This window comes from Lingula anatina, chromosome 8 (assembly GCF_051362555.1).
Source record: "Lingula anatina isolate TDL-2025a chromosome 8, LinAna3.0, whole genome shotgun sequence".
In the NCBI taxonomy this organism is placed as follows: Eukaryota; Metazoa; Brachiopoda; class Lingulata; order Lingulida; family Lingulidae; genus Lingula; species Lingula anatina.
In genome coordinates this window covers 18225722-18248861 of record NC_141774.1, presented here as the reverse complement: position 1 = coordinate 18248861, position 23140 = coordinate 18225722, and the positions used below count along the sequence as shown (strand labels likewise).

The 23140-nt window shown below is 39.0% G+C and overlaps 3 protein-coding genes across 3 annotated transcripts; all 3 read right to left on the bottom strand.

Moving 5' to 3' along the window:
• Positions 1–207: 207 nt before the first annotated feature.
• LOC147760504 (sialate:O-sulfotransferase 1-like) lies at positions 208–4961 on the bottom strand. Its single transcript, XM_086993991.1, has 3 exons — positions 3921–4961; positions 2308–3010; positions 208–1146 (listed from the first exon to the last, which is right to left on the bottom strand). The coding sequence occupies exons 2-3, from the start codon at positions 2325–2327 to the stop codon at positions 843–845; spliced, it is 324 nt and encodes a 107-aa protein (XP_086850117.1). The 5' UTR covers positions 2328–3010; positions 3921–4961; the 3' UTR covers positions 208–842.
• A 7025-nt stretch (positions 4962–11986) lies between these two features.
• Positions 11987–17265, bottom strand: LOC106158718 (uncharacterized). Its single transcript, XM_024074901.2, has 4 exons — positions 16820–17265; positions 15632–15815; positions 13214–13450; positions 11987–12657 (listed from the first exon to the last, which is right to left on the bottom strand). The coding sequence occupies exons 1-4, from the start codon at positions 17150–17152 to the stop codon at positions 12122–12124; spliced, it is 1290 nt and encodes a 429-aa protein (XP_023930669.2). The 5' UTR covers positions 17153–17265; the 3' UTR covers positions 11987–12121.
• A 1661-nt stretch (positions 17266–18926) lies between these two features.
• On the bottom strand, positions 18927–20014 carry LOC147760503 (uncharacterized). The gene is made up of 2 exons (XM_087018803.1): positions 19834–20014; positions 18927–19462 (listed from the first exon to the last, which is right to left on the bottom strand). Exons 1-2 carry the CDS (start codon positions 20012–20014, stop codon positions 18927–18929), a joined length of 717 nt encoding a protein of 238 aa, XP_086874929.1.
• Positions 20015–23140: the final 3126 nt, after the last annotated feature.

The following is a 23140-nucleotide window of genomic DNA, read 5'->3' as shown; positions in this document are numbered from 1 at the left end:
ATGTCGCATGTACATAGTAATGGGGAACTGACAACGGTTCCTAGCGGACCACCATTCCTGTTACACCGCATAGCCTAGTGGTTAATGTCTGACTTCGAATCCCGTCTGTGGATCCGTCAAGTCCGTAGAGAATTATTTCTCTCCTGATCCTCGATCTACATTGACCGCTTAGGAGGTCAATACGATGTAGTATTGATAGAACGCGACTTTCGACCAACATCAGTTCTCACGTAACAAAACGATGTATAATTTATTCTTTTGAGTCAATATGCAGTTTTGTAGACCTCAGCGAGGGAATGACAACTTTTGCTGTGCCCAGGTTTAAACGAATAAACAAACAGATATGATAAATCTTATATGTGCTTTTATTTTTTCCCCATCAACGCAGGAGGCTGTGCTTTCGTTAGTGTTGGTTTGTTTGTGTACAAGGTGTCTAAAATAAACAGATTCTGATGGGATTTTGAGGATAAACATTTATGCAAGAGAGCAAACATTGATCGCATTCACAACGAGTTGAGCCAGGCTTTACAAATCCTGGGGACTAAATATGGCGGACGTACATGAAAGAAAAACCGCCTAATCTTTTAATAGTCTCTCCGCCTCTCACACGCCTCCCCATGTGTCGTCCCAATGGAGCCGAGATTTAATGACTGTTCCCCCGCAGGGACGACGTGTGGGGAGGCGTGTGAGAGGCGGAGAGACTATTAAAAGATTAGGCGGTTTTTCTTTCATGTACGACCGCCATATTTAGTCCCCAGGATTTGTAAAGCCTGGCTCAACTCGTTGTGAATGCTATCATTGAGTGCGATGTCAACTAAATCGAGATCCCCTAGCTCCTGAAGTTAATACTTTGCATCTCCATGGCTTGTTATTGGATTTGCAGAGCTGTTAATGTACCCGAAGGTAAGATGAGGCACTGCTTTATACCTCGCCTTCAGAGTTGTTTCGAGAAGATTTTCTTCTGTGTCCACTGCGTCTTGAATACGTTTAGACAAATGCGAAGGCGGTTGGTAGCTACTCTTTCGATGAAACTTCCCTTCGGAATGTTTTCTGATGCACTCCAATCGATTCTTGCTCACAGGCAACTGTAAAAATGCCATAGTGGCCCCCAAAGCTTCAGTTAAGTTCTTTTTCAGCGCTTCGTACCTAAAAATTAACAACAGAAACCAATCATCCTATATATAACTTAAACTGCATGTGATTTGATAGTGCTAAAAAGAAAAGAGCCCAAAAACGTTTTATGGAATGTTTGAAGTAATTGCAAAATTTTAGTTTATGAAAACAGTAATTCTTAAGTCCAATATGAATATAATGATTCATAATACCTTTAAGTGGTTTATTTTAAAAAGCATTAGCACCTTTTAGATATTTTTAGTAATAATCATAAGTAATATATCAGTTAACTATGAGTCACAAATTCACCTACGAAATGAAAAACTCCAATGAAGCAGCGATAAAGAATTTGGCCAACTACCTCAGCCAAACTTTATTTGGAGAAAAAAATTGCTGCGTCTATCACTTAATAGCGTTTACATGCATAAACAACACTCCCACTACTAGGGTTCATCGCGCTACAAAGTTGAATACGATTGCAGATTCGTGTAACATTGTTACTCTGTTCTATTTATCTCTGTACATTTTACATGTGCATACGTGAGAATAAGATACATTAAAAGGTCTGCGCTTGTCACATTTTGTATGTCTACATATCCGACAAATCTATTTCCCACTTCAGACCTAAAATAAAACCTTTATCCCCGCAAATAAAAGCATCAGACGTCGATAGTTCCTTACAAAATGTACAAGAAGACTTGACGTTCTAAATGGCATGCCTCATTAAAGGGACAATAACTCTTCGTATACGATCTATATTTCACAATAAAAACATTGTGAACAACTCATAGAAATATAATATATTCTGTTTTATCACAAAAACAGCGGTTATAGCTATTATTCTGATATCTAAGCATGTCTTTAGACCACGTGACCTCCATTGATGGCTATACTCTGCAATAATTTCTTAAGGGATTATAATAAAAAAAAACTTTTTAGAAAAAAAAAAAAAAAACAGGGACTAACTTTGAATGTAGAAATGGATTCATTAACCATAGGTAAGTATGGGAAAATTGCTGTTCACTCCAGGAAAATTAATTTTTTGTCCCAAACGAACAGTTATTATCCCTTTAATAATACAACTGAATACAATGTCAAATCTAAGGGCAGGGAAGGGCCGAGTGACGATTCGTGAGAAGGAAAAATACTTTTTTTGGTAGAGAATCTACTTCCGTTGCACCGTGGAATACCTACCGTAGAATGAATATGGACATTTTCCGCTGCGAAATCCATTCCAGAGTTCTTTTGTTGGCCCAGCTGTGCAAATTGTGGACATAGCTTTGAACAGCTGCTGGACAGTAAAATACAAATTATATGATTACTAATTAAGTCATAGGTTCTTTTAGATTGCTTTCTTTTTTCGGACTTCATAAGGCTTACAAGGTATTGAAATGAAAAGGTTGTTTCACACTGCTTTCTTTTTCAGACTTTATGAGGCTTACACGATATTGAAATAAAAATATTACCGATTTTTAGAAAGAGAGCTGGCTATATTAAATAAAACAACACGGCAATAGAAGATAATTCGGGTCCTATACTTTGGGTCCCAGGGTAAACGCTAAACACTCAAAGACACCGTACATGTTTGCATTCCATAGCAAAGTAACGCATGCGCAGATCATTCCTAACTTGCCTTTCGTATTGAAATCCGCCGTGGCAGTGTGAGACCCGCTCGTGAGGCGTCTCTGTATGTCACTGACAGCGGCCTGGTACATGTCGCGTAGAAGGACAACGACTTTTTCAATAGGTCGATTACTAGCTGCAATACGCATCTTCAGCGATTTTGCGAGAAGCCTGTGAGATTTAATGGCAAAAACCCTGTTGTCCGCCCTAGATTCGCCTAAAAAGCCACCGTTTTTAAGCTCTTCATCATTGTAGAAGCTTCCAGTGAAGTAACCTGTTCCATACGTTAAAAAAGGGATGAATCAAAGGTTTAAAAAAAAAGACTGATAATGCTGATATAGTTATTTGTAAAAAGTGTGAAGTTAGATCTGTCGAATTATCCTATTGATTTTAAGTAAAAAGACGATGTTGCACGGTTACGCATACTGTAAGGGACCATGGCTTATTGTGTGTAAATAATAAAATAATAATTATTATTATATGAAGGAAAAAACATGATTAAGTTGCTTGCTCTTAAGCCTAGTTTGTACCTCCTTTGTCCTACACTCCCACCCCCTTTCCGATCAAAATATATTTGTATATCATTAACATTTTATAAAATCCAATGGAACAGAACAGACTAAGATTTTTAAATGAAATGAAATAGACAACAGGGGCGGATCCATGATTATTTGAAGAGGGTGTCAGCGGATGCAAAGCCCACCCTCCCCCCACCCCCACCCCCCTTGGCATTGGGTTCGGGCCCCGAAAATTTTTGGTATTTAAGAGGGCGAACGGCGCCATTTGGTATGGTTTAGAACTATATGATCAGCTATAGTCAAAATTCTAATTTCAAGACGGCACCATAAGTGTGATTTTTTTTTTCAGAAATCGAAGGGGGGTGGGGGGGGGGGGAAGGTGTCAGGACCCCCCTAAAAAAAAGAATTTGCTACTTGACAAAAAAGGCACTTTTCAGGCTCAAATTTTCATTGGATTCTCATTGCATTCTCCAGCATTATGTGCAAAGGCCAACCGATTACGTGTCTCCTCATTAAACATGTCTCCTTGTTAAACGGTTCTAAACAATTCCACTTCCAATTATTGTGCAGGTAAAGTTTTTCTGAGTCTTTCATTTTACCAGCTAAATCCACATTGAAAAACACCCTTTAAAGAAAACTAATCAAAAAAGGATAAAGAAAACATACCGGATGCCTGCTCCAACAAAAATCGTGTCCACGTGTTTCCAGACCCCGGCAAACTGTACAGCACTGAGCCAGGTAAGTCGTGATCGGGAAACCTGACACATGCACAGGGCCCTTTAAATGCGTCTTTCCCAGTGCATGGTTCACCATAACCCTGCGAAGTGTTTGCTGGAGATCTTGAAGAATCGGTAGTTTTTGTACTATCAGCCGTCTTCGTGTTATTATAGTTTACATGTTGGCTGCCAACTTGAACATATCCAGGGCCCTTATAAGGAATAGTCTTCGTTTGGGTACCAGCTGCTGTGTTGTCATAAGACGACTTGCGGACGTTGTAGATGTCCGATGACGATGTGCTTGTTAATGTCCGTATTTCAGCCGGTTTTATAATTGGATACTTTTGATGGCCTTGTTTTATAGCAGTTGACGTTGTGTTTGGGGACCTTACCCATGGTACACGTATCGGTCGGTATACAATTTGTCTGTAAGAAAATGTATTGTCAGTTGCTGCTGAAAATTAAGTCCTCTTATGGGTCCTTCATGTATAGTAAGAAGGCGTTTAAAAAAGTGTGGTCTAGAAGAATAAATGTCCGAAAAAAGAGAAAAACTTGGCTATTTGGGACCAGTATCAAGGTTACCAAAACATTTTTTGTTGTGGTTCGGTACAGTAGATTTATGTGAAAAGAGTCATGTTGTAAAATGACTGCTTTATTTTGTTGAGTCTGAAAGGACCGGTTGATGTAGGCTATAAACTAACCTTTTGATCACTGATGTTACCAGTCACACTGTAGGTCAAACAGTGACTGTTAGACATTTATATGCCAAAAATCATTTAAATGTAAGGCCATTTTTTCTCATCTGCTGATTTGGTATATATTTTGATCCATATAAGGCAATAAAATAGAGCTACATGTATAACTACTACTATCTCTACAACGTTCATGTTCCACTTCTATTACTACATAATAGAGAGCTTTCGCACCTGCACGTTTAGGTGACCGACTACATTTAGCTATCCGTAACCGTAAAATGATCAACGTTTATTTTTTCGTGATTTCGCAGAAAGACCCGGCTAGCCTTTACGGATAGTCGAATTGTACAGTGGGCTGATGCATGTTTCACATGCTGTAAAGCCTCGGTCACAACCGGACGCACGGATTACAGGATCGTACGTCCCCTGCGATTTTTGGGTGTTGCGGAGGCCGTGGAGGTCGTAGAGGTAGAGAAAAGTCTGCCTTGCGAGTCGCAAGGGACACATGAGATGTGCTTTCAGGCAGGGACGCTAATTGCAAGGAGCGATGGTCGTACTCATTTTTTTAGTTTGTCTTGCTTCCTGTGTACGTGGCACACACTCACCACTTACGAAGGGAATGCAACGCGCGGCGAAAGTAGTGCCCTTTTGCGTCAGTTTTGCTTCACACTTGCCTCACACGTATGTGGAGACGTACTGACGGCGTACGTCAGTTTTGCTTCCTGTTCTCCTCTTCTTTCTTCGTCCTCCTCCCTTTTATCTACTATGTAAGCTTCTTTCTCTTGCCTTTTGGAGGCATATTAGAAACTAAATTGAGCAAAAATTTCAAAAATTTGAAAATTGTTGTACAAGTTACATAGTCGATGTTCATTGTAAAGACACAAGCGTTCGTCGTGAGCACGCCTTTATACACCAGCTATTATTGTAACTAAGATCCAACCATCAAGATTTTCTAGGACAATGCCATTTAAATTGCGACGCATTCCCGGTGTGCTCTTGACCTTGTTCGTTAGTTGTGAGGGCTTGCACCTTACTCAACACGCAAAGGGCACTTGCTCCTTCATTGCTTGCGACGTGCGTCTTGCATAACGCGAGTCTCTCTTGCTAACTCCGTGCGAGGGGAGCAAGTTACGCTTGCGGCCTCGCTTTTCGCAGGCTATTCGTAGAAACTTTTGGACATGTCCAACATCCTCCGTACGTGCTTACGGGCTGTCTTCGAACTCGAAATTGCGTAAGAAGGCCTTGCGTGGGACGTGAGATTCTGCGCAAAATTTGGACGCAAACAGCCCGTAAGAGCCCGTACGGCCGAGGCTTTTGCAGAAACGTTAAATTAGGGCATACGCCATTGGACAGGTTAGGTAATTTTGGAATGGTCTTCCATACGCAATTTATGGAGATCCGGCCTACCCCGTTAGAAGGTATTTGTTGAGTCCCTTTAGAGGAGCAAATCTGAGTGCCAAAGAAGAAGAATTCAACAGGAGAATGTCCTCTGTGCGGGAATGCGTCGAGTGGGAGTTCGGAAACTTATTGTGAAACTTTACCTTCCTGGACTTTCGAAAGAATTAAAAAGTTCTGTTGTCTCCTGTAGCCAAGCGCTGCTTGATAGGTGGTCTTCTGGTCAACTGCCATACCTGTGTGTATGGCAATCAGATGAGTCGGTACTTTTAACTAGATCCTCCCTCCTTGGAGGACTATTTAGCATGAACTGTACACGTGTACATTGTGCGTATGGAAAATTAAAGAGTAAAATGTAAAATTCATACCGCAAGCAAACATTTATTTAAATGAAATCTTGAATAAAAAACTAATGTTTTAACAAAGATTCAGCCCATGTGTATCTTGTAGGCAGCAAGAGCCTATAGTTAAGTATGTCAATTCAGTTTTTCTTTTTAACCAAAGACAACCATCTCCATCATTTGTTTGTCTTTCTCAATTTGAGCTTCTCGCTCTTTCTTTTCTGATTCAAAGCGTTCTTTCTCGAAGGCCAACTTGTCTTTCAGGTAACTGACGCAATCTGCTGGTGAATCAGTACGGCGCTTCTAAGTTGGCGGCATGATGTCGCAATTTTCAGCTGAAAAAATAAGCGTATCACCAATTAATGCAGCGTCAGTTTTTGTTACTGATATAATAAATATTAATCAATATTTGCTATTAGAGACAATTTCATGTATAGAAAGATGTGCTGTACTTACTTTAATTTAGAATTAATTTATTCAAATACACAAAACAGGACGCCATGTGACTTTCGAAACAAGGCTTCATAAAATTTGCATTAAAGGTCAAAGAGACATGTCCTGTCAACTAAAAGAGAAAATCGAGCTACTGGTAGTATCTTACTAAACGCACCCTGAGCTTCAGAGATAACTTGACACTAACCTCTTCACAATAGCCTATCTTCATCGTGTCAAGTTACCTCTGACCACATTCGATTGCCCCCGCCGCCCGCCAATCAAATTTAAAGCCCGCACTCAATGACTCATTGAACGATCTAGCCAATGAACGCGAACGAGTCAAAGCGCGCTTTGTTCAAATCCGGACCAATCAGAGATAAGGCTCAATATCAGGGACTTACCGTAACCTGTGGACAGCACGCAAAATACATCATCCCTCAGTAGATAATGATGCAGGGCCTCAAACTGCTCTGGTTTCAATTCCGATATACTTTTATTTTGCAAAGAATCAAGAGATAACTTAACACATTATTTTACGTAGTCACTCGTAGAAGACGCCATGCTTTCTTTGTGTACGGTTATGCACTCGGCACTACTCGGATGTCTCCGCACTCGACAATAACTTTGTTGTTAGTATGGAGCTTGCGGAATCAGCCGAGGATTACCGATTGACGGTCAACTAATCAGCGTTTTCATCAAACTTTGGTGAAAATTTTTGAAACTTGGATTCGATTGGCTTATATAAACTAGGTCAAACTATTTTCGTCAGAGGTAACTTGACACGATGAAGATAGGCTATTGTGAGGAGGTTAGTGTCAAGTTATCTCTGAAGCTCAGGGTGACTAAACGGCACTTACCTTGCGGATATCCTGCTTGTTATGCGTCAAGTGCAGACGGCTAGTCTACAGACCACTTATAAAGGCATGTGTACTCGTAACAACTGCTCACAAAATGATGACCTAACAGTCTTATAATACAATCAGTCACGCGTGCGGAAGGCCAGTCCTGACTGCCTTGTGGTCAGTGGAAAATGCTTTTTTTCACGGGTATAACCTATATTTCAATGGTTACATAAACATAGACACAAATAACAGAGACAATATGTTTCACATATATTGCAAAAATAAAATGTCCAATATGATTTTAGCAGAGAAACTATCAATTTTGAAAGGCTTGATTTCATCAAATTATGCTGATTTGTCAAACCGTTTTTCATTGACGGGTAGCAATCTAGCTGCGGATAATGTTCTCTCTAACCGTATGTGTACACGTCACTAGACAGCAAAATATGATGACCTAAACGTAGTCGTTCGCCTTAACGTACAGGTGCGAAAGATCTCTAATGTGTGTACTACTACTACTACTACTACTACTACTACTACTACTACCAGCAGGGACGGATCCAGACATATTTTCTGACAGTCTTCCAAATTATCTTTATTGGTCCATCCTTCATTTTTGACCGTCTTCCGACAGAAAAAAAAAAGATACTCGTCAATGTAAACTTGAAAATCTGGCCGTCTTCCGGAAGACTCAGAAGACGGCCTCAATCCACCCCTGACTACTACTACTACTACTACTACTACTACTTCTCACGTGTTCCACAGCGAAAGAAGATATCCACACAGAAATACAAGAAGGATCATTGTAGATATTCGTATGTACATCACTTTCATCATGGCAGGACTGAACGAAAGGGCTGTCCTAAAAGTAAAAGAAAAAGAAAAGAGACTTCGTACTTAGTCGCTAACAATAGTGACCTGGACGCACCTTCCAAAAATGTTTTAAGTTTGTGTCACTCTGACTAGGAAGATAATGTTGCATATATCTGTCTCATCGTTTATCACTTATTCTTTTGACAAACGTCGTTGTGGCAACGTTACGTGCGCAGAACGTACGAATACCACTCGGGCCCTTGTTTATACCCCCGTCACACTTATTAGGAATCAGCAGGAATAAAAAAGAATGAGCCTGAACGAAGAACTTTTAAAATTCACACCACATTCGGGGAAAAATTTCAAATTGACCTTAATTATTGTAAGAGTACCGTTGGAATACTCAGAATGCGCTTGAATTCGCCTGGAATGATGAATGCACTTTCGACTGCATTAGCTCTCAAAAGCAGTTCGAATGTAGTTGGAAAACTAGGAATATTTATAATGCTGTAAGAAGGCAGTAAGAATATTTAGAATATACTTTGAACGGCGCACTAGTGTAGTTCGATTGCTGGCAACATTAATATTTCAGCTCATCCGAGGCACATTCGAAACATTCTGGCGGGGTATAAAATCCCCGTCACACTAGAGGCGGAATGATTAAGAATGGCGTCTGAAATACAATATTTGTGCATTCCAGGATATTCGAAGAGCATTCTAAAAATATTATAAAAATTCTGAGTGCATTCCAAATATTTTTACCCATTCTTGTGGCCGGCTCGAATGTTTTTGTCATGTCAAAAACTTTTGAAGTGCATTCCAAGAGGAAATTTATTGCAATATCACTACAATATTCCAACTACATTCGAGCTGCATTTGAGAGGTAATATACCTGGAATGTGCAAGAATCATTCCAGGCGGGTTCGTTGTGCATTCTTAGTATTCCAGAGGCATTCTTATAAAAGCCGTAATATTTTATGATAATTTGAAATTCTCTCCCGAATATGGTACGAATTTTTAAATTTAGTAATTCCGGCTTGATTCCTACTAATTTCGAATAAGTTTGACGGGGGCTTTAAGTCACTTGTCGGTTCGAATATTCCTCTAATGTGATCAGAATGTTTCGAATGCTTTGAAATGCCGTGAGAATATTTAAAATGCAGTCATAGTGCAGTTAGAATACTGTTCAAATGCCATTCGATAAATTTCCACTTGGAATGCACTTCGAAAGTCTTTGACATGACAGAAACATTCGGGATGCCACAAGAATGGGTAAAAATATTTAGAATGCACTCGGAATTTTTAGAATGCTCTTCGAATATCCAGGAGCGCACAAAGAATTGTCTTTCCGACGGCATTCTTGCTCATTTCGCTTCTAGTGTGACGGGGGTATTAAGGCATATCAAAAAACTTTGTTTCAAAATGAAGATACGTAGCTCTCTTTGCTTTACGACATTTGAAATGATCGTGGAGGAGGTAATGTTTTACAGAAGAAACACGATGACGCTCAAAAATCGATCGTAAAAAGAATGTCTCATTCAGAATTCCACTTGGATGTGATTCCCTTTTTATTTGAAATTGAAATTTCTAGAGTCATATTTTTTCCTTGTCATCACCTTCAAGCCACGAAGAGGAACAGAAGATTATATCAAATCCTCCTATTGTATTGAGTGGTCAAATAAAGATTTTGATTTGAAATTAATCCTGGACGGCCAACCCAATAGCCGATGCCACAGTAACCGAATTTGTCAGTTTCAGCTCCAGATTATGATTATCTATGCATGTAGCAGGCCCGTAAGCTGTTTTTTTTTATTTTATTTTTTTATTTTTTTTTATTTTTTTTATTTTATTTTTTTGGGGGTGGGGGGGTGGGGGGGGGGGGTTCAAACTAACCATCGGGTAAAAGTAAAAATTGATCTCGATACACAAAGGTCTCATGGAAAATGTCCACAATTAAAATGTTTGAAGTTGCTGGCTATAGGTCTTGGTGCACATAGTAGTTAAGGGCCTGCACCTTTTAACGGCTTTAGACTTATTTATATCGTGGAGATTTATTACAAACAAACATAACCATAACTGATATCTACACAACTAACAGTATCTCGACAATCTGTGAACTTCAACGCAATTCAAGGCTATCCTTACCTCAGTAATCTCTTTGGTTCTGGCACTTGTTTGTGGGAAAGGATTCTTAAGAAAAAAAACTTATCTCGTGCAGCATTAATCCTCTTTTATGTCTGCATGACACGAAATGTGGTCTTCAAGACGCGTAGACTGCCTTAGGAATTGCAGATTTTAAACATTAGTCGTGTATGCCAGTATAAAAAACATCAAATATGCATGCATATGGAACTATTGGCAACAGCTTTCAAATCAGCGTATTTCTTTCTGTATATGTACCGGTACCTGTTTGTCAAGTTGTATGGTTTCTACTGGTATATTCACGGCTTATGTAAACGAATACTAAAAAGAAGGCTGCGGGTGGATGACGGTTGCACGTAAATCTCGGATAATTAATAAATTATAAGTTCTACATAAAAACCCAACAAGAGAGAGAGAGAGAGAGAGAGAGAGAGAGAGATATAAATGTTCATCAAAAGCAGTATAGCGTATAAACGATGATAAAAGATTTATCATAATCACGGCGCTGGGTACAGTCACCCGACGAAGGCGCATTCACCGAAAGCTTGGGCGTTTTTATATCTATTAAGTTGATCTGTATGGATGCCAATATTTATTAGATTTATTTATTACATGAATGACTAGATTGTCTGTTTAACCAAAGTGCTTTCAGATCCCTGCAAGTCTTTTTAACGGCAGTTGAAATGTCATATCATCTATTTCAGCACGCAGGAGAGTGGTTTTCCAATTAAATAAAACAAATGCTTGTCCACATGTCAGGGGAACGGCAAGTAAACTGATATATTTCATAGCGTTTTAGTGATAGTAATCACGTACTTTGGAACAAAAGTAAAACAGCTACATTTTGCTTTTGTTACAAGAGCATCGTCAGGCTGAATGCCTGCACATCCTTTGGTGTTGAAAGACCCGTGCACGATTCTTATTTGGGGTAGTAATTGGCGGTAGGCCTATAACCCAAAGGTGCAATTCCCATTGCAAAACCGATCCTCTCAGAATCTCCAAAAATTTAAAGAGGGCCATTCTGAAACCGTAGAAATTAAGGGAAAAAAAGAAAAACTTAATAGTAGGGATTTATAAAAAATTGGGTGTTCTTTTTGGTAAGCCAAATACTCTTGCTCCTTCGTATCTATAATACTTTGATTTGAATCCACGTTTCTTGCATGGGTCATGGTCCATGCGGCCTTTTTGTAAGGTGACTTTCCGGCGGCAGTGTATCACTGGTGGCTCTTTCAGTTTTTTAACTGAATGACTAATGGTTTTTGAATGAAATACAATCAAAACAATATAACATCTATGCAATAAATCATGAACTTTGTTATATGATCCAAGCCACAAGAAATAATAACAATTCGATATCGAAAAGAAAAAAAAAAGCAAACTCTCCAAATGATCATATCGTGCACACAAATGCACATTGCTTTATTGTACAATTAAAGTTAAAAATAGAGTAACTAAAAATGTGGATATTCCAGAATGACCAAGTGGAACTCAACGTCGTGATTTATAAAATTCAACATATTCTTTAAAATGTTCCATCACTTCCTCTTCTGTCAGCTTATATCGCTTGAAATCGTACTTATGGCGGCCATATTTGTTTTGAGGATGTTCCCTGACGTAAGCGCTCATCTTCGCTTCCGCTTCCGATGTCAACCTCAAGCCAAAATACTTGTAGATTTGCCTCACTACAGACATGGGAGAACCAACAATATCTTTGTAATCTATATCGCAAAATCGATGTTCTTCTTCTGGGTGGCTCTTCCGAAATTTCACCATCTCATTTCCACCGTTGATCAGCGGGGATCGAAACATATCTTGGCCAATGAGCCCTAAATCTATGTCCTTTGGCTCAAACCCTAGACTTAGCATTAAGCCCTCACATAGAGAGCTCATAGACGCCGTTGCCTGGCAGGGGTCACGGTAAGTGTTAATAAAGAGAGCGTCCGGGTACACCTTTAGTATTACCTCCAGGTTCATAGCATGGGAGGACTCCTTGAAAACGAGCTGTTGGTTATTTTCCAGGGAATCTTGAATTAAACAAATGCTTGAATTAAAATTTGGCTCTATCATTAGGCCGGATAGATATCAATATTTAACGCTGCTATTTTGTTTAATATTTTGCATACACAGGTATGCATGCATACGGTTGTCAAAGATCTAACACCCCATTTCCATAGATTAAATCGACCTACGTTAGATCGACCTAACTCCCTGGGGGTTCCCGCTAAATAGCTGTCAGCCGGGCGGACACGAAAGTTAATTACCCCCTTACAGCTTGTAGTAGGCGGGACGGACATTTAAGTCGGATTATGTGAATGTAATCTAGTGAGACTCCCCGCGGGGATAGATCGATCTAAAATCTATGGGGATAGAGCCTAAGATTGCATTTAAGAGGCTTACACAAAAACATTTTACACAGTTAAGACACAGTTCAACGTGTCTTTTTTGCAAGACATATATTTCGGTAATCATGGAAAATGAAAATAACTTTCAGCAGAGATTGAGAGAATTGACGTTGAAAGGATTTTTACGGCAAATAAAACACACAAACGCGCGCACGCGCACACACACACACACACACACCTTTGCTTCTTGCCAAAAGAATGAGTTGCATTTGTAATTTATGGAATCGGTAAACTTCCACCATTTGGTCCTTGGTCAGCGTTTGTCGCCACGCCTCGTATTCCTGGAAGTTCCCTGTGATAAACCGGAAGTTCTTAAACAGCCCCATTTGGTCCATCAGATGGTAGCACTCGTACGCTCTTTCAGCGTGTACGTAATGCTGAGCTTTCAGTGCAGGCATCGCTTCGTACACCGTGGCTATTTATAAAACAAAAGATATTGATAGAAGTCAATTCTAAGGGTTAATTAGGCCATTTTTTGCAAATGCTGTAAGTAATAACTCTGTTTTAAATATTGAAGGTAGGAAATTTAAAAAGATAAGGCACAAGTCTCATTTAATAAGATAATTAGGCGAATTCCATCTGTTCATATGAAGGGAGAGCTGTAACTTATTGACCCATCAGCGAATATATTGTTTTGACTTGATTAGAGTGATTTGTTGCAGAAACACAATGTTCGGAGGATGGAGCAACCATCTTTGAGCCCTGTTATTAACCTTACTAAGCATCTGTGACATCAATTGGAGTGTGCAATGCAAAGGAGCTAACAATCTGGACCATCACCGCGAAGCTCTTGAGGAAGAATGGGACAATATACTACAAAACAAAATTATTACCCTTGTTGAGGGCAGACCGCGTCGCCTACAGGAGGAGGAGATCAGTATTGGTCAGAATTGTGCCGGAAGTGACGTGTAGTGGTGTAAGAGGTAAAGCTGAGTGGTCATTTTAAGCTGGAGGTGGATGGAAATGAAGACGTGGGCTTGGAGAAAAAAGAAGTTATTTTAACAACACTGTAAGATAACATTTTATCTTTATGCATTTGGGGCAGAGAATACTTGTAGAAACAATAGGTACATGATATGAAAACGTGACACGGAACTTAAAGGTGCAAAATCGTGCTAAATATGCCGTCAATTTGTTTTGAAACACATGCTGCATCGACCGCCAGCGCGACAAAGAGCGTAAAGGAAAAGAATTCCCGGGAGTCTATAAATCGTTGTCATGTGGAATTTTGACGTTTATATAATCTGATATGTCAGAATCGCTTTTCCAACTGAGTATTGCATAATAATGTCAATTATTAGTAACTTAGAGCTAGTCATAATTACCTGTCAGCTTTTTGATCGGCTCACCTGAATTCTCTTTTCATCTTTTTGGGAAGATCTTGTAAGATGCCATTAAATGCCAGTCACGTACTTGTGATATTTAGCTCAGATTAGAGGCCGTCAGAATGTTACCTTTGTCTTGGCATTTGTCACCGATTAGTGGCTACCCCGGTGTAAAAGGTGTATTAGTGTGATCATATGTGTGGAATTTCATGTCAGATGGACATATAAAGATCTAAAAATTCGTCACAATATTTAAAAAAAGATACATCTTTGCACAGCAGTCGTAGATCGGTACGATTCAGTTGTTAGTTACGAACTACTTCCTGGTTTTCACAAGGTCCTTCAAGAACGCTAAAACATCATTATAATTGCAGCACATACCATTAAACACCCGAAAATACTTGGATACGGACATATCAGATTATATAAATGTCAAAATTCCACATGACAACGATTAATAGCCTTCCGGGAATTCCTTTCCCTTTACGCTCTTTGTCGCACTGGCGGTCGATGCAGCATGTGTTTCAAAACAAATTGACTGCAAATTTAGCACGATTTTGCACCTTCAAGTTCCGTGACACGTTTTCATATCATGTACCTATTGTTTCTACAATATCTTTGCCCCAAATGAATAAAGATGAAATGTTATCTTACCGTGTTGTTAGAATAACTTCTTTTTTTCTCCAAGTCCACGTCTTCATTTCCATCCACCTCCAGCTTAAAATGACCACTCCGCTTTACCTCTTACACCACTTGACGTCACTTCCGGCACAATTCTGACCAATGCTGATCTCCTCCGGTACCCTTTATTACAGCACGCGGCAACACAAACGCTATTAGACACGTAGCCTTTAACGAGAACACCCAAATGCTAAATGCATATAAATTTGGTGACAGTTGGTGGTGTTTTTTCAATTTACTGGACATTTCTTAATCTCTGTGAAAAACTTCGGATTTGAGGGAGTACATGTCATAAATGTGAATAAATGGTATTAAATTTTGAACTCTTCACTTTTAGTTTGTATTTTCTGTTCCACTAATCATGTCAGTTAAGGTATCTGGATTGAAAATCATTATTTATAACAATTTTCACCTTTGACGTGATTATAAATGCACATGATACTGGAGGTGGGACAACCTTTTTGACCAATGTTGTATATCTAAACTGTCGAACCTTCATAGCTAAGACGTATTATTATTTTATTTTATTTTTGTCATTTTGTGGCCAGTTTATTTTTTATCTTATTTTTAGACAAAGAAGATGGGAATACCTAACGCTCGTTGTTCGGTCAAAATTCTTTGTTCCTTGCCTCCTACGATAATATCTTCCACTGGGTGCATCGTTTCGTAATATCTGGGTGAAGTATTCCTAGGATCCTCGTACAGAAGATCTTGGAGGAAAGTCGTCCCAGAGCGACACGGACCAATGATGAATATTGGCTTCTTGATCTGACACTGAAACGATGAAAAATAAAAGTAAATATAACAGTAATAATGATAAAAATAATAATAATAAATAAAAATTGTACGGCACCCTGTGCGATTTCAAGTAATCAGGGAGACTGCGGCCCTCGCAAGACATGTCCTTTATTTTTTTTAGCGCACTGCCTGTCTTTACACCTACCGTGTACCTACTCGACGGACCCCCGGCTTGGGAATTAATAGATAGCTAGATAGATAATTCATTCCACTAAGTACAAAGTATTTTTACAACCCCAGAATATACCTAATATATATAATCAGCGTAACAAAAACAAAATCATAATTATACTCAAGTTGGACGATTCAACATAGCTTTAATATGTGTTAATAAAACGACAACATAATGTTAGCATTAGGAAAGCGAACAGTTTACAGCATTTATCAAATGACACACATCGCGCATAGGTCCGCCTCTCCATAGATTTTCTACTGTGCTAAAATCTAACTCGGGATTGTCCTTGCGTATAGTGCTTGCCACAGAACAAAAACACAAAACATGTTCTACTGCTTGGATTTCACCGGTATCACAAATACATTTCTGACCCTTTAAGGAGACGCAGGGCCTGTCAGGTCGTGTGAGGACATCCTGTATCGGGTTGCAATGATTCTCTCAAACTCCCTGACGTCCATATCAATATAAATATCTGAGACAGTTAGTTCCTATACAATAAAGCCTTACGATTTTGGGACAGACGCACCCTTTTTTACAGTTCAATAAGTCAGTTTCCTCATGTGCTGCAAAATACCATTTAGGTATTTCAATGCATTTGTATTGACCTGGTTACAGGTAGTCCAGGTATATAAAAATTGGGTCATAATGTACCTCCTCTCGTTGTTCGAGAGTCTTTACCCTGGATTTAAGCTGAGCAGTATTCACACGAGCTTCTGCACTACATAAACAATTAAAGGTCAACTATGCATGCAAGGTGAATAAAAAATGTAGAACTTAGAGCAAAAATATATTGTAATACACAGACCTTCGATACGTCAACAGCCGCCAGACGTCTGGATATGGCAAGTCTGTTTTGAAGAATTTCTGTCCATCTTGTTTCAACAGCCTTTCTCCCTGACACAGACAACGCTTTGTCTTCGCGGTAACACTTCAAAAGTAAACAAAATCCTTCGTACCACCACCGACGAGTGAGGTCTTCTGACACAATAACCCTTCGCTCCTCGACGGTGAATTTTCTCCACAGACTTTCCTCCGTGAGAGGACTCAGTCTGGTCCGAAACACAACGCGGTACACCCAATCCAGCAATATATGGAAATATGGGAGGCAAAACGCGTATATATCTTGAAAACTTGACATATTAATTGCACTCAGTTTTGTCTGGAGTATTCTTATTTAGCTGACTGATGCGAAGAGGTAGACCTATTAATGGAAAGCGTTACTAATTCGAAGCGGTAGGTCTATTTACGAGAAGCACGCCTGACCTTAAGCTTGACCTTTGTCCCAGATAATACCGATAAATGCGTATACGTACATGTACATGTACACCTACACATCTCAAGGATCAGTACTTTATATAGACAGTTAGGTTATTAAGCTAAGGCCAGGTTAAAATCGATAATTTGGATAGCAGTGACTTTCTGTCAATCTAATATTTTAATATTAGATGCATAACAGTTCAGGGCCCCGTGGCGCTTTCTCTTCTTTTTCATTTTCTCTGTTCTATTGTTATTTTGGGTGGTGTGGGTTTCAACAGGGTCATAGGGGAGATCGGGGCTAGTTGGACCCCGGGGTAAGTTGGCCCCCCATCAAGTCTCTTTAATAAAGTTACTTAAAGATGCTAAATTATTTCATTTGGACTAAGTGCCGACGCTTTCTTAGCACTATTGGATACGGAAACTTTAAAAAATGATGTGATCAGTTATTTTACCCCATAGTTACTTTGTCATAAATTGATGGCGGCCAACTTAGTAAAAGTCAACTCTGCGATTGTTTTGCATGTTTTATGCAAAAGTTGACCAGCACAGTACACATTAGATTAAATTCAGTAGTTTTGCTCTGCACCTATCCCTCAAAGGACTTAATCTTCAATCTTAAAAAAGACCACTCATAAAAAATAACGCAGTTACTTATTAGAGTTATCTTAAAAAACCGAAAAAAGCATCCTCCTAGAAGACAGAGATATCCATTTGTATCCTGTGGTTACATGCTATTTTGATTTGATACATTAAAAAATATACAAGCAGAGTTATAAAAGAACCTCAAATGATATTGCTGTTGGTAAATATCCTTCAAAGCTACTTATTGTCTTTCTAAAATGATAAAACTACTCATCAAATAAAATGACATGTACCCAATGTACTGATACTTATAGATATTTCGGTCTGATATGTCAGAAAGATATGGCGGTCTAAATAAATCATGATTCGACCAGAATCAATATATTAAAACAAATTTAAATCAAATTAAAGCAAAATCAAAATTGAAATGGTATAAAACATCGAATCAAAGCACACCGACAGTACAATCCAAACAACGATTTGAGTGAAGGATCGGAGAGAATGTTTTTTCCCTACGAAAATTACAGTTATAGGATAACTTTTACAATTCTTCAGTGCATCAAAACTCAAAGTCATAGAAATGTCATTTATAACAAAAATGAAGTGAACTGATTTGATATTCAAAACTTTTTTCTTAATATTGTTAGTTGATCCTTTTTATATTCAGTACAACAGACCTCTAATTAAAAGTTTCACCACGACATATACAAGGATGGCCTGCAAACGGCCTGCAAACAGAATCCATGACATCTCTTTAATGTTTCCAAGTTGCCCTGTTTTAACCATATGCAAAATTAAATGCCTGACATTATAATTTAGCTAATCAATTAATCAACAAATAAAATAAAAACAGCATAAGATTTAAGATATGAGGAAAAAGTTTTAAAGTTCACAAAGAAAGTTACAAATAATAATAATAATAACAATAACAATAATTAAAACCGCAAAACGAGACAACTTTCTAAACAATTACCTCGTGCACACAAATGCGCATTGCTGAATGGTACAGATTAAGACAAAAATAAAGACTATATATCTAAAAATTTGGACATTCCAAAATGACCGATCGGAACTCATCGTCGTAATTTATAAAATTCAACATATTCTTTAAGATGTTCCATCACTTCCTCTTCTGTCAGCTTATATCGCTTCAAATCGTACTTATGGTGGCCATATTTGTTTTGAGGGCGTTCCCTGATAAAACTGCTCATCTTGGCTTCCGCTTCCGATGTCAACCTCAAACCAAAAAACCTGTAGATTTGCCTCACTACAGCCATGGGAGAACCAACAATATCTTTGTAATCAATATCGCAAAATCGATGCTCTTCTTCAGGGTGACTCTTTCGAAATTTCACCATCTCATTTCCACCGTTAATCAGTGGGGATCGAAGCATATCTTGACCAATAATTCCTAAATCTATGTCCTTTGGCTCAAACCCTAGACTTCTCATATATGATTTACATAGGGAGCTTATAGACGCCGTTGCCTGACAGGGATCACGGTAAGTGTTGATGAAGAGAGCGTCCGGGTAAACCTTCAGTATTGCCTCCAGGTTCATAGCATGGGAGGACTCCTTGAAAACGAGCTGTTGGTTATTTTCCAGGGAATCTAGAATTAGACATATATTAACATTTTATGTTTTACTTTAAAATTCGCTCAAACATTAGCATTGCATTGCTATTTTGTTTAACATTTTGCATTCACAGGTATGCATGCATACGGTTGTTAACGATCTAAGACTGCATTTCAAAGGTTTACACAAAAGCATTTAGCACAGTTAAGACACAGTTCAGCGTCTTTTTTTGTTAGACATATGATTCAGCAGTCATGGAAATTAAAAAATCTGTTAGTAGAGATTGGAAGATTTTGAAGTTAAATATATATTTTACGACAAATAGAACACGCAAACACACACACACACACACACACATACACACACACACAGGCAGGCATGCACACACTCACACGCTCACACACACCTCCGCTTCTTCCCAAAAGGATGAGTTGCATTTGTAATTTATGGAATCGGTAAATTTCCACCATTTGGTCCTTGGTCAGCGTTTTTCGCCATTCCTCGTATTCCTGGAAGTTCCCTGTGAAAAACCGGAAGCTCTTAAAGAGCCCCATTTGGTCCATCAGATGGTACCACTCGTACGCCATGTCAGCGTGTATGTAATGCTTAGTTTTCATTTCAGGCATCTCCTTGTAAACCGTGGCTATATAAAACAAGAAGGGGTGATAGAAGTCAATTGTTAGCGATTTTTTTTTGCGAGGGGGGGGGGGGTGTAGGCAAATGTTGTAAGTGAGAATTCTTGGATTCTTGGCAGATATATGCACTTTGCTTTTAAATCCTGGAGATAGGAAAAGGATATACAGAAGTCTCATTTTAAAAGATGATTAGGCGAATTCCATTCGTGCCGATGAAGGGAGAGCAATATCTTACTGAGCCATCAGTGAATACATTGTTTTGTTTACACTTCATGAGTGTTAACATTTTGTGTTCTAAAGTATAATTTCCTGGAAATTTCAACCTAATTACCAAGGCAATTATGTAAAGCCATTCACAGAATTACGAGCTATGAACCCGTTGTATAGTTCCAGTTTTCATTTTTCAGGTATTTTAGTAGTGGTGATTTATAAAATATAAAAAATAGTTGTCAAAGCATCATAAGAAAAGTATTTGCTTAACCTTCAAATTGGACATTTCGCCAAATGTATCCAAAATGGCGAACCTTCATAGCTAACACATTAACATTCCTTTCATTTTGTGGCCAGCTTATTTTTGTTTTCTACATTTTAGACAAAGAAGATGGGAATACCTAACGCTCGTTGTTCGGTCAGAAGTCTCTGTTCCTTGCCTCCTACGATAATTTCTTCCACAGGGTGCATCGTCTCGTAATATCTGGGTGACGTATTACTCGGATCCTGGTACAGAAGATTTAGAAGGAAAGTTGTCCCAGAGCGACACGGTCCAATGATGAATATGGGTTTCTTGATCTGACACTGTTCAATGATAAAAGATTTCACGTCAAGACCTTTTTCGCTGCGTCTTGTGTATAAGGATCAATAACAGTAGTAAATCGACTCGAAAGAGATTAATTGTGGAGGTGAATCTTATTATTACGCATGATATTTCGACCCTTCACCAAAATATCTTGATAATTTACCATATATACAGTAAGTCCATGTTTTCTTAAAATTTTGTATTTGTATTAATATCTTAAGAGATGATAACGAAGGTATAATCATCTGTGAATGTCTACGTGGTCTGATGGCAAAAACAGCTACCAAAATATTTACCATAACCATTATTTGGTGGTAAAATGAAATCTGTCATATTTCTGTCTGTTGTTTACAACGCATTTATTGTGGAATATGGATCTCATACGAAGAGTTGTTATTTCTTTAAGTAACATTGTCTGTGCAGGGCCGCACTCACATCCCACTCCCACTCGCAATCTTGACTTGAGTTGCTGTCAGACCACAGGGTGCGCTATAGTACCCTGTTACAAAAATGTATGGCACCAAGTGCGATTCACGTAATCAGCGGGACTGCGTCCCCTGCCAGACATAATTTTTAGCGTACTTCCTGTCTTAACACCTACCGTCTACCTACTCGACGTACCCCCGATTGGGGATTAATACAAGGCGAATAAAAATGTTGAACTAAGAGACCATTCCCAGACTCTATCGTACTAACTTTGGGTTAAACTATCTCCAGGGGGATTCTCGCTTAATTGCAATTAACTTGAGCGGCTTGGATGTCTGTCATGCCTTCTGAAGCTAATAGGGGTAATTAACTATCGTTTTGAGGCTTTAGTGGGCGTCCCAGACATATAAGCCACATGAGCTGAAAGCAACTTGGCGAGGGACCCCGTGCACGTGGAGATGGACTGATCCTGTTAGATCGATCAAGAGATGGGAACCCAGGCATAGGGACCATTCAGATCGAGAAGAGCCGAGTGCTAGCTAGGCCGCAATCTAAATATGGCGGACCTACATGAAAAGAAGACCGCTTAATCCTTTAATGGTCTCTCCGCCTCTCAAACGCCTCCCCTCGCGTCGAATCTCGAGATTTAATTACTGTGCCCCTGCAGGGACGACGCGACAGGAGGCATGTGAGAGGCGGAGAGACCATTACAGGATTAAGCGGCCTTACTTTCATGTAGGTCCGCCATATTTAAGTCGCGACCTGGCTAGCACTCGGCTCTTCTCGCTCTGAATGGGGCCTTAGATCACGAATATTGTAAAACACAGACCTTTGATATGTCAACAGATGCCAGACGTCTGGATATGGCAAGTCTGTTTTGAAGAACTTCGGTCCATCTTGTTTCAACAACCTTTCTCCCTGCCACAGACAACGCTTTGTCTTCGCGGTAACACTTCAAAAGAATACAAAATCCCTCGTACCACCATCGACGAGTGAGGTCTTCTGACAGAATAACCCTTCGCTCCTCGACGGTGAATTTTCTCCACAGACTTTCCTCCGTGAGAGGACTCAGTCTGGTCCGAAACACAACCCGGTACACCCAGTCCAGCAAAATATGGAAATATGGGAGGCAAAACGCATATATATCTTGAAAACCTGGCATATTATTATTAAATACACTGAATTCTGTCTGACAATTTATGTGTGGTAACCTTGGATGCGTCGTGAAGCTATTGACCTATGAATAGATAGCACCATTTGACCGTCTGCGATCTGTCTGATCTGTCTGACTCTGTCTGATCTGTTTACCCTAGATAAAGGTCGTAAGTACATATGTCTATCATCTTAAATTTCTCATGAATAATTTGTGTGGGTTTTTAGGCTAAGGACAGGTATAGTTGATTATTTGGCTTACTTATAGTGACTGTCGGTAAATATATCATTTTAAACATCCGATGAGAAACGTGCTCATTCTTTCGCTTTCTCTTCTTTTTCTTTTCTTTTTCTTTTTTATTTTACCGGAGGTCAATATCAATTTTTCTAAATAATTAAATTGAATCAAATCAAAATACAAAGTGTAAATTGTATAAAGTGAGGGTACAGGTCGAGCAATGATTCGAATGTAATTTCTTTCTTGTGGGAAATTGCAACCACAAGGTTACTTTTAGAATGCCTTAATAAGTGGAACTTAAGTTAGCTGAAATGATGTTTAAAAAAATTTATTCATGTCATTTTGCGATTGAACTTAACCTTTGTAAATGACCTGTGCACTCTATGCAGACAAATGGACGTGTCATTTTGGAGTTGAAAATGACACATCTTCAATGTTCTCAAGTCTCCCCTTTTATCAATATGTT

Coding starts and splice junctions, on each gene's coding strand:
- LOC147760503 (XM_087018803.1), bottom strand. CDS start 20,014: ATGGCGTACGAGTGGTACCATCTGATGGACCAAATGGGGCTCTTTAAG. Junction 19,463..19,833: donor CCTTTTGGGAAGAAGCGGAG/GTGTGTGTGAGC, acceptor GTCTAATTCTAG/ATTCCCTGGAAAATAACCAA.
- LOC147760504 (XM_086993991.1), bottom strand. CDS start 2,327: ATGTCCATATTCATTCTACG. Junction 1,147..2,307: donor ATGTCCATATTCATTCTACG/GTAGGTATTCCA, acceptor GTTAATTTTTAG/GTACGAAGCGCTGAAAAAGA.
- LOC106158718 (XM_024074901.2), bottom strand. CDS start 17,152: ATGTCAAGTTTTCAAGATATATACGCGTTTTGCCTCCCATATTTCCAT. Junction 13,451..15,631: donor GACCGAACAACGAGCGTTAG/GTATTCCCATCT, acceptor TTTTATAAATAG/CCACGGTGTACGAAGCGATG. Junction 12,658..13,213: donor TCTTTTGGCAAGAAGCAAAG/GTGTGTGTGTGT, acceptor GTTTAATTCAAG/ATTCCCTGGAAAATAACCAA.